Below are 11181 nucleotides of genomic sequence, written 5' to 3' on the forward strand. Positions count from 1 at the left end.
TATTGTCATACATGTAAAAGAGAGGTTTAATCTATTAACGAACTGAATTCACATCTTGCGAAAAAATCTTAATGAACAAAAATGAGGCGACTTAATATATATGACATGTAAACAGAATATTGAGAAAATGCATTTGCAATTTTGTAAAAATATTCTTGGTGTTCGGAATAGTACACCAAATTTATGGTTTACGGGGAATTCGGTCGGGTTCCGTTAGATATCACTATAAAACTTAGGATGGCATCATTTTGGTGCAGAACTATTAAAACAGAGAGCAAACTGTCAAATATCCTTCTAAGACTCATGATTAAACTACATGAAACCAATCATACTAAATTTAAATGGATTCAATATGTAAAATTTATATTTGATGATACAGGTCTTAGTTTTATATGGAACGATCAATTATATGTAAATATTGATTGGTTAAAAAGTATGGTTAAACAGCGATTAACAGATCAGTACTATCAGCATTGGTTCTCGCAGATACATCATGCATCTACATGTACGGATGAATTCTATTCTTTATTCAAACTCGAGTTTAGTTTGGAACCGTATCTTTTGCGATTATTACCCAAGGACAGATATTACATATCTAAACTTCGATGATCGAATTTGAAGTTACTTATTGAGACGGGTAGATGGGCGGGAATCGTGAGTGAAAATAGAATATGTACATTATGTAATGAGGGAATAGGGGATGAGTTTCATATATTGTTTAGCTGTAAAATGCTGATGTTTCTGCTCTTAGATAAAAGTGTATACCAAATTATTATGTAATGAATCCAAACAAGAACAGATTCACTGACTTGTTGTCTGTATGTTACGTACAAGTTCAAAGGAATTTATCAATTGTTGTGAAGAAAATCATAAAATACTTTATCAAATTACACCAATTGTCTTTTAAAATATACTATGTATTTGTGTTTCGTTTGTCCTGTCTCGCTATGTTTTATCTTAATATTTTTGTATATACTGTCCTCTTGTACACAAGTATGTGTCTGATGTTATGAATAAAATCTTGAATCTTGTAAAGACATTGATGGAAGAGAAGCTATCATATTCAATAAATAAATCCTCCAGGTCAAAGATCACAATTAATTCCTTTATTAGTTCTATTAAAAAATTTGCATCGTGCACATGTTTTTTGTCAAATCGTTTGTGTGTGATGTATATTACAATTCCAAAAATAACTTCAAAATTAAGAAAGATTGAACTAACCCCTCTTACAAATTTAGCCAATACACATATCTACATCCCTATTGACAAGTCAAGAGATGACGACAACAGAAAATGCATGGTACTTTGTTTACCTTGCTCTAATCACTCTTTCCATATCTAAATTAAATTCTAATATGACGTCCTTATTACGCTTTGTAAACAAAGTCATGTTCTAATGAGCAAAAAATATGTTTGACACATGCGCACGAAAATAGTTGATCTAATCACTCTTTCAATATCAAAATTAAATTCTAATATGACGTCCTTATTACGCTTTGTAAACAAAGTCGTGTTCTAATGAGCACAAAATATGTTTGACACATGCGCACGAAAAAAGTTGATCTAATCACTCTTTCCATATCTAAATTAAATTCTAATATGACGTCATTATTACGCTTTGTAAACAAAATCGTGTTCTAATGAGAACAAAATATGTTTGACACATGCGCACGAAAATAGTTGATCTAATCACACTTTCCATATCAAAATTAAATTGAATAGTGACGAAGTATAAATCAAAAAAAAATATTTCATCTCTTTTCTTTCATTTCCACCCCATAAAAACTAAGAAATCAGAAAGGCGAAGAATTTATTGAGGAAAAAATACGTTTAATTAAAACAAACTCCATAGACACCATGCAGCTTGAAATCTCCATAATTTTTCAAACGTAAGTGAGCTACGATTAGATTTTTATGGGGGAAGGGAGGGTGCTAGGATGAAACTTTTTATTCTGCATTATTTTTCTTTTTCAAATTGTAATTCTGCATTTTTACTTTCACCTTATTGGGTCCTGCCTTTGCCTATTAGTTAACTTGTATCCCAAAAATATTTTTGGCAAAGTTTGTCAAGTTTTTTTTCTAATTTCGTCTCTCCCCCCCCCCCCCCACACCCATAACAATCAAATTGTAGCTCCCTAAGACACAAATACTTTTATCACAAGAAAAATCAGTACAAGAGAAATGAAAGTATAATAGAAGTTACAACACAAAAAGTCAATTCTACAATAAACAATATAAATTTAACATTGACTATATATATAGATATACAATGTAAGCTATTGACAAGATTTTTAAAATCTTTGGTCAAAGTAACACGACGTAGCTGCATCACAGTCTCAACGTGACGTATTTCGAAAAATATAGATATTTTTTTTCTAAAACTCTTGAACTGAACAAAAATGAATTTTTATGTTTCACTTCTTAGTTTATACATGTTATACTTTTTCCATTCGGTGTTTGGTTTTAGAAGATCCTATTTTAGAGATGGAGAATTTACTGATAGGATAGTTTTCACAACATCAAGAGAAGACTATCCCAAAATATGGTTTAATAAGGAACATCCAGAATTTCAGTACATTGAGCAGGTAAGATACAATAACTTTTAGAAAGAATCAAAGAGAACAACAATAAAAGCGTTTTTCTTTTCTTTTGTGTTTTGTCAGGTTGGATATGATATGCATTTGGTGTTTTATAGCTGACTATGCGGTATGGACTTTGCTCACTGAGAAGGGCCCGTTCCAGTAATTCTTCAGTGATTCCCTGTATAATCAACCAAATATTTTTTACCAAAAAGGGGGGGGAACCACCTGAAAACCCGTATAAATTCGCCTCTGATTATGGGTCACCGAACGATTTCTCGATTTCGCGTGAAAGTGAAAGGAGAAAACGCTATACGCGAAATGGCCGAATCCGGTCACCTTAGAAATTGCCGCATCTGGCCACCATACATAGGTTTAACGTTATTTTAGATTTGAAAATTTTGGCAGCGAAACGGTTAAGAAAAATTTAAAATGTCTAAAACCCAATTTTTATTTCGAAATTCATCACAGGAAGATATTATTTTTTTCTTATTACATATTTGAACTGACTAAGTTAAGAAATAGCTTGACGTATGCAAATTTTGGTAACAAAAAACCCACCGTTGATCAACAAGTATCGTGAACCCTTAAAGGGGCACTAGCTACGAGATGTATTAAAAATCTAATATCTTTTTAATTTGCTCAATCAATTATGAAATGCAAATAGTAGCTTTAAGCAGCCAGTATGGTTCAATTTTGTCAAAATAAGCTAATTTAAAAAAAAAACCACTGATTTTGAATTATTCACTTGCAAGTGAATAATTCGACCTCATTGAATCCGTATTCATGCGAACTTCAATTTAACCCTCCAGCTTGAGATGGATAGTACGTGAATTGAGTGTGTAAAATTATTTAAAGGAAAAGAATATGTAAATTTGAAGCGAAACAAACTTAAGGTAAATCATTTGATTGACTGATTCGATCCACAAAAATTCATTTGTATATAGGTAAAAATTTGTAAGGGTTCCGCGGAACCCAGTGTCTCGCCTATTTTTGCTGTAAATTGCAGGCTCATCATTAATGAGGAAAAAAATAAATAAAATTTTCCTCTTGTTACTATTTTATGATTGTAAGAAAATCTAAGTCCATTTAAAAGTAAAATACAGAAAAAATGGATTTATTTATTTACAAAATTTACTTCTTGATACTATCTTATGATCATAAACAAGCTTCTGTGCAAGTTTGGTACAAACCCAGGATAGTTTAAGAAAGTTATTAAAATTCTAAAAACTTTAACCACAGAGTGAATGTAATGTTTCCCTGCAGAAAAATCTAAGTCCATTTATAAGTAAAATACGGAAAAAATGAAATTTTATTTTTACAAAATTTACTTCTGGATATTATCTTATGATCATAAACAAGCTTCTGTCCAAGTTTGGTACAAACCCAGGATAGTTGGGGAAAGTTATTAAAATTCTAAAAACTTTAACCACAGAGTGAATGTAATGTTTCCCTGCAGAAAAATCTAAGTCCATTTATAAGTAAAATACGGAAAAAATGAAATTTTATTTTTACAAAATTTACTTCTGGATATTATCTTATGATCATAAACAAGCTTCTGTCCAAGTTTGGTACAAACCCAGGATAGTTGGAGAAAGTTATTAAAATTCTAAAAACTTTAACCACAGAGTGAATGGTTTGTTTCCCCGCAGAAAAAAACTAAGTCCATTTATAGTAAAATACGGAAAAAATGGAATTTTATTTTTACAAAATTTACTTCTGGATACTATCTAATGATCATAAACAAGCTTCCGTCAAAGTTTGGTAGAAATCCAGTATAGTTTAAGAAAGTTATTAAAATTTCAAAAACTTTAACCACAGAGTGAATATTTGTTGACGCCGCCGACGACGCCGACGCCGACGGAATGTAGATTCGCTTAGTCTCGCTTTTTCGACTAAAGTCGAAGGCTCGACAAAAACGATGATAAACATTTATTATTCATCTATAAAATGAAAAATAGGCCTAGAATTCTCCAACAGGTCAGCACGAGTTAGCTTTATCTATTTATATCTATATTTATGTTGACATTGCTTATGTGGTCATCGCATGATTTAAGAGGTCAACTCGATATTTAATAAGATGGAGTCTGAACTAAAATACACTCAAAAAGAAGCAAAAAAAAGTGCCCTGGTTATCATTTATTATAGACTTTTTATAGTTTGAACAAATGTTTACATAGTTATAAATAAAATATTGGATTTTGAATTAAATCGATGAACATGAATTTGACAGCTAGTGCCCCTTTAAATGTGTAAAAAAAACCATTGATAAACAATTTTTAAGGCAAAACAAAATGTATGTTTCCTAAATTAGCCTTATGTTGTCTTTTTCTCACAGTTTTTAATAAACACTGTCCAAGTCAGAATGTCCCTCCAATAAAATCAATGTAAAAAAAATAAAAATAAAAAAATATACCTACTAACCCTTAAGCTGTTTTTTCCGCAGATGTATTAGGAAACACACATACTATTTTGTTAGCCTAATATGAAAATTGTATCTGTCATAAGAGATCTCCTCCCCAATGAAACACTGTAATCGTGTTTTTGTTGACGGTGCACGTGGTTACTGTATGAAATATTTCTTGTATTTATAATTGTTATTCAATGTTTTCTGTGCTATAGATTATATAGGAAGATGTGGTGTGAGTGCCAATGAGACAATTTGTAAAAGTAAACCATCATAGGTTATTGTATGGCCTTCAACATGGAGCATTGGCTCACATCGAACAACAAGCTATAAAGGGCCCCAAAATTACTGGTGTAAAACCATTCAAACGGGAAAACCAACGGTCTAATACATGTATAAATCGTAATCATACTTCAGATGTTATATTGTTTAGTATTTTTAAAGTTTGATCAGATTTCTAAGCTTTCAAATTTAAAACGATATTTAGAATTTTGATATTTTAATTATTTGGTTAAAAATTTCAAAATTTGAAAACTTTTACACAATTTGGAATTTTGAAACTTTGATCAAAACTCCAAAAATCTCAAATTTGAAAGCTTTGAATTGATATTAAAGTGTTACATGGACCGTTTAATGGTCATCGTAAATTCCCCTTTGTCTATTTTTAGATATTATATATAACTATAGTTGTCCAGTGACTTTTTCGCGGGGAACGGGTTTCTCGTGCTTGAGACTCAATGTCTAGACGTGGGTATTTAAACATCGTCTGGACAATATTACTTCAGATTAGGGAAAAATATCTCACTGGTAAGTTGTACTTTTAAGTTTCATTTTATTCATATTTCCATATTTGACTTAAAGTCATATGAAACGAGTGACCGGTGAAAAAAATGTTTATCCAATTCTTGAACCAATGCATATGTATCATGAACTTGGTCTTCTGTACGTGCTCGATTTTATCATATTTTTCGCAAAAATGTTGTATAATCGTCAATTTTGTTAATCTCTGTTTTGATTGAACAAATGTGGCTGCTCATTAAATGCAGTGTTTTGAAGCCGAAGTTTACCGATTGTCACCTTATAGTAAACAACTATCAAAAAGCATGGGTATTGAGCACGTGTTCATGTACAATCGGATAATTGTTTATTTTTATGACAGATCCATGCGTATTGCGATTACCGGATTACGAGGAAGGGCACGCTAAGGTCACTATGCATACGGAAAATATGTCGGCGAATTGCTTCCTGGAAGCAAGCAATTAGAAATAGGTAAATTTCTTCTAATTGTGGACAAACTGAAGAATTGTCTTCAGAAAAAAGTACATATATATATGTACATAAGTTGTATAATGTAAACTATCCATTTATTTATGTAAAACATGTGCATATTTTTATTGGATTTGAGGTTTCATATGACTTTAAATATTTACTACTTTACGTTTGAGAATTGTTTTCGGTTTTCAAATCAAACATTTCTAAATTTATAATTTTCGTTTCCGTTCCAAAAGACAGAAGGAATTGAACACTGGCTAGATTTATTAGGATTTCGGGTTTATAAAGAGATGGGTTCATTTTGCTAGCAATATTTAAAAAGCAGGGTCGAATCCAGCAATATTTTTTTAAAAGAGGAGTTCCCAACCCATGATGAAGGGGGTTCCAACCATAGGTCTCTATTGAAATGCATTGATCATCCAAAAAAATGGGGAGTTTACGAAAGGACTGCATTTTGTTTATAAATCGTCCGTTTTCGAACGCCTATCGGATGAGCAAAGCAAACGTTGAATTAAACATTGATTTTTCAACCAGCTATAGTCTGACGGTAAAATAATCGATTGCTCACCGTTTATCCAAACCTGTTATAAATCGAACAATGTATCGCTGTGCATACTCTATTACATACTGCTGATAGACGAAAAGAATCAGCCAAATTCAGCCAATCGGAAGATGGTAACATTTAAAAATGAAATCGTATATATAATACTATTATTGATGGGGGATAGGACCTTTATCGGGACACCGGGATTGGGTGTTTTTAAGCTCGGCATTTCGGGATTGACCCTTTCGGGATCCGGAAATTCTTTTTTCGAATTTCGGGACCTCAGGATTTCGTATTTTTAAGCCCGGTATTTCGGTATTTCGCCTTTTTAAGCTCGGGATTTCGGGATCAAGACCCCTCCTGTTAAACCCCCTCAATTATTTACTTTCAGTAAACCATTAACTGACGATGTTGATGTTATCTATCATAATATGTTTGATTTGCACACTTAAGTTAACAGTGTGGTCGGATGGGACTATGTTAACAAGTTTGATGAGCGGATAGATTTTTCGTGTCCAAGTGGTCAAGCCATCTCGTTAATACACAGTGAACATCACAACTATTATGAAGATCGTAAATGGTCTTTAGGATGTAGATCTACGATTGGACAACAGGTAGATTGCTACTGGACACGTAAGTATTATATAACCTATTAAATAAAAACGCTTTAGGCCGAATAAAAAAGTGTGTTTTTACTGTACCCCTTATCATAAAATGATCCATTTTGGTTGAATAAGTGTATGATTTGGGTTATTGTAGGGGCTAAAACTTCAGTCTTCTCGCAATTGTATGCTGTGAAAGGCTTCATTGGATCATTCCCAAAACTGCATGTCGTTGTCAGAAAGTGCTGGCATTAACTTGGATATTTATTGCAGTTTTTTCACAATAAGGGCGGAGATATTTATTGAAGTTTTTTACAATAAGGGCGGCAAAATTCATGACATTAGCCAAGCTTTAAATGACAAAATCGTGAAAATGGTGCATATATATATATATGTTGAAAAGCGGTGAACATGGTTTATGTCCGTTCAAAATAACCCTTACTTCGCATTTGTTCCAAAAATCATAAAACCGTAATTGTCTCAAGTAATTTTCAACCAAATATAAAAAGTTCTAATATAAATAAAAAAAAATATAAGATTTTTTTGAAAAACAAAAGTGTTGCGTTTTCATTGGCTCTCGGTATATAAACTTGTTTGTATGAGGCTGAGAAACTTGAATGGAGAGGTTGTCGTACCGAGTTCTTCCGAAGTTTTGTGCCGAATCCACAAAAGTTTATATTTCTATGACATTGACCTTATATTGTTTTATACTGCAACTTAAAAATTAGTAGATTGATATCGGTTTAAATTGTAACACAAACTTATTTTCATACCTTCATGAAGCCCTGATTGTGGAGAAAGTGATTCCTGGTGAAATTGACATTGCACAAAGTATAGCTATGCTACTATATTAAGGAAATATAAAAAAAAAATGAATTGTGTGATCTACAGTTTGGTAGGTGTCTTTTTGATATCCATATCTCATTGGTATTTGTCGTCTTTTAATAACTACATAAAATATAATAACAGCGTCATCTTCTCTAGAGAGTTTCATTTATTCGACGACTTGTAAATATCAATTTAAGGTCTTCTTAATTACATACAATGCATTTATTTCTGTAAACTGCAGTCAGTTATACACAACTTTTATTCGTATTAGATTGGCTTTTATTATTTTGGCAGCCAGGTGTTATTGGTGCTAAAAACCCGAAGTGCTCGAGGACTACCATCGACATTCGGAAATCCTTATCGATTAAATCGCATGACGCGTATTTAATATTCGAACTCACAACCGCAGTGTTTAGAGGCTATTATATTTTCTATCTTATTTGCTTTAACCTCTCGACCATTTTAAAATGTCTATATGAAAATGACTGATACTGAAGTTACACCAGGGCGTCTGAATATGTAAATTAATGCAAGTGACTACTGCTGTACATTGTCACATGACAATGAATCGAGAGTCGATTCGAACTTGTCTCATTGGCACTCATACCACATGGTCCAATTGATAAATATGCAATTAAAACAAATTCTAGTCTATATTGTTTCGGTTAAAAGATACCAAACAGTGGTGGCGCGGGTCCAGCAATTTCAAACGGGGAGTTCCAACTATATGTCGCCATTCAAATGCATTGATTGTCCAAAATAGGGGGAGTTCCAACAACCTGATTTTGCCCCTCCTGGATCCACCACTGCTAAATATTATTTGTATTTTGTATATCAGCTTCTTTTGTGAACGACTGGGATGAATACTTCAACTTTGAATGCAGCCATAATGGATTTATAACTGGTATAAGGAGTGTCCATGACAACGGAAAAGAGGACAGAAGGTTCATGTTTAAATGTTGTGGAATTTCTGGTAATAGTTTTATTGATGTTAAGCATTTTTTTTTTTAACTTTGTCATATAAATAATTTGATATATCAAATTGTAAGATCCCACAAAACATAAGTCACATGGTAAACGCAAAAATCGTAATCAGCGTATTAAGCAACGTATAAATTATACACTTGCTGATCTGTCATCTATAATAAAAAATAATGGTTGACAACAAGTATTATGCAAACTGGGTCAGGACTTCAAGGTTTGGTACCATCAAAACGTTTAATCCTGCTGCAAATGATTGCACCTGTCCGAAGTCGGGAATCTGATGTACAGTAGTTGTTGTTCGTTATTTATACATGTATCTCGTGGTTTTTTTTTATATATTCAAAGTTTTATTTCATTTCAAAGATATATAGATTAGACCGTTGGTTTTCTTGTTTGTAAGGTTTCCCAGTTAGTGGTTTTGGGGCCCTTTTTAGCATGTTGTTCGGTGTTGAAGGCCTTACCTTGATCTATTATAAGTTATATGGTTCGCTACTGACCCCATACGGATCCATAGAGGGTTAGTAAAATCCATAGGGGGTGAGACCGAAGGCCGAGTCCCCTATGAATTTTATTCACCCTCTATGGATCCGTAGGGGGTCAGTAGTTAACCGTATAACGAATTTATCGGACGTTGGACTTTTCCTGCGGCGTTTTGTTGAAAAATAAACAATGAAACACAACAACATTAATAGATGACGTCGCCATTAACGCGTCACGAACCCCATATGAAACTTACTAACCCCATACGGTCTCATAGGGGGTCACCACCTGGCGGCGTTTAACCAATAACAACATGATAATTCATCTGTGGTCCGATAAAAAACAATAGAAATTGGACCAATGACGTAACGTTATTTTAAAAGTTTTGGTCAACTAGCAATAAAATTACCCATAAGTCCTTAACATTCTGAAAAGGTCAATAAGATTCAATTTGAAAACCAATTGAAACCTTATTCACGATAGATGTTTAAATAATTATACACTCCTAACAACGCGTTGAAGTATTTACGAAGCATTATACAATCGATAATATTTATCCTTGTTTGCCTTTATCAAACTTTTATTTACAAATAAGCAGCTTATTCAATATGTATTTCATATAGGAAAGGAAGCTAGGCAGTGTGAAAATACTATGAAGAATAACTTTGACAAAGCCGATACAGTGAGGGTACCTGGGCCCGGTTGTTCAAAAGGCTGGATAAAGTTATCCACAGGATAAAGTCTGTATCCACTGGATAACTTTTGTCCACTGGACAAATCCGGTTGTTCAAAAATTGTCCAGTGGATAAAATAGCTTAACCACGGACAACATTTGTCCAGTGTCTTGGGGTTCGGATAAGTTCTTATCCAGAGGCTAAATATGGCTGCCCATGTGTTGTATGATGTGTAGTAGGCATATAAACCACACATAAATAGTGAATTTCACGGTGAACCATATTATAGAATTTCAGGCTAGGTAAAGATTTTCTGAAGCTAGCATAGAAGTTTAAACAATTTTGCTTTATGATGATTTGAAAAGACCTAGATCTACCCAGAGAAATTATGCCGTTCCAGTTGCCACACAGATTAAAATTATTCTTAGATGTTTTTTTACAGTTGCATTGCTTGTTATTGTGTAATATTGAAGTGAAAAAAAAATCAGTTCGGACAAATTTTAAGAACGGCTTTTACTTTTAAATTAGATTATTACATGACGTCACAAAAGTTCTGACGTAAGAGATGCTCGGCCAACGCACCTGTTGATGAACAATATGATACAAGTTGTTTTTCCTATCTCAGAAATAATAGCTAGTTTTTTTTAGACGAACATTAAGCATACTTGAGACAGGAAAACAGGATATTCCTTTATTTATGACATTTTAGCAGACCGTCGAATTTTGACCCAAAATAAGACGGAACTGGGACAAACTTCAGAGAAAATTCTAAGAACGCAATTATAATTATGAATATAGACTAATAACTGGT

The 11181-nt window shown here is 32.9% G+C and overlaps 1 protein-coding gene across 1 annotated transcript; it reads left to right on the plus strand.

The window, feature by feature from the left end:
* The first annotated feature begins 5723 nt into the window (after nt 1-5723).
* On the plus strand, nt 5724-10435 carry LOC134718138 (hemagglutinin/amebocyte aggregation factor-like). The gene is made up of 4 exons (XM_063580629.1): nt 5724-5793; nt 7256-7435; nt 9071-9205; nt 10320-10435. The coding sequence occupies exons 1-4, from the start codon at nt 5724-5726 to the stop codon at nt 10433-10435; spliced, it is 501 nt and encodes a 166-aa protein (XP_063436699.1).
* Nucleotides 10436-11181: the final 746 nt, after the last annotated feature.

This window comes from Mytilus trossulus, chromosome 5 (assembly GCF_036588685.1).
Source record: "Mytilus trossulus isolate FHL-02 chromosome 5, PNRI_Mtr1.1.1.hap1, whole genome shotgun sequence".
NCBI classification, from domain to species: Eukaryota; Metazoa; Mollusca; class Bivalvia; order Mytilida; family Mytilidae; genus Mytilus; species Mytilus trossulus.

What these genes read in the sequence shown, in the direction of transcription:
- LOC134718138 (XM_063580629.1), top strand. Translation starts at nt 5,724, where the DNA reads ATGTCTAGACGTGGGTATTTAAACATCGTCTGGACAATATTACTTCAG. An exon ending in GGTAGATTGCTACTGGACAC is followed by an intron (nt 7,436 to 9,070) that starts GTAAGTATTATA and finishes TTTGTATATCAG; the next exon opens with CTTCTTTTGTGAACGACTGG. An exon ending in TAAATGTTGTGGAATTTCTG is followed by an intron (nt 9,206 to 10,319) that starts GTAATAGTTTTA and finishes TATTTCATATAG; the next exon opens with GAAAGGAAGCTAGGCAGTGT.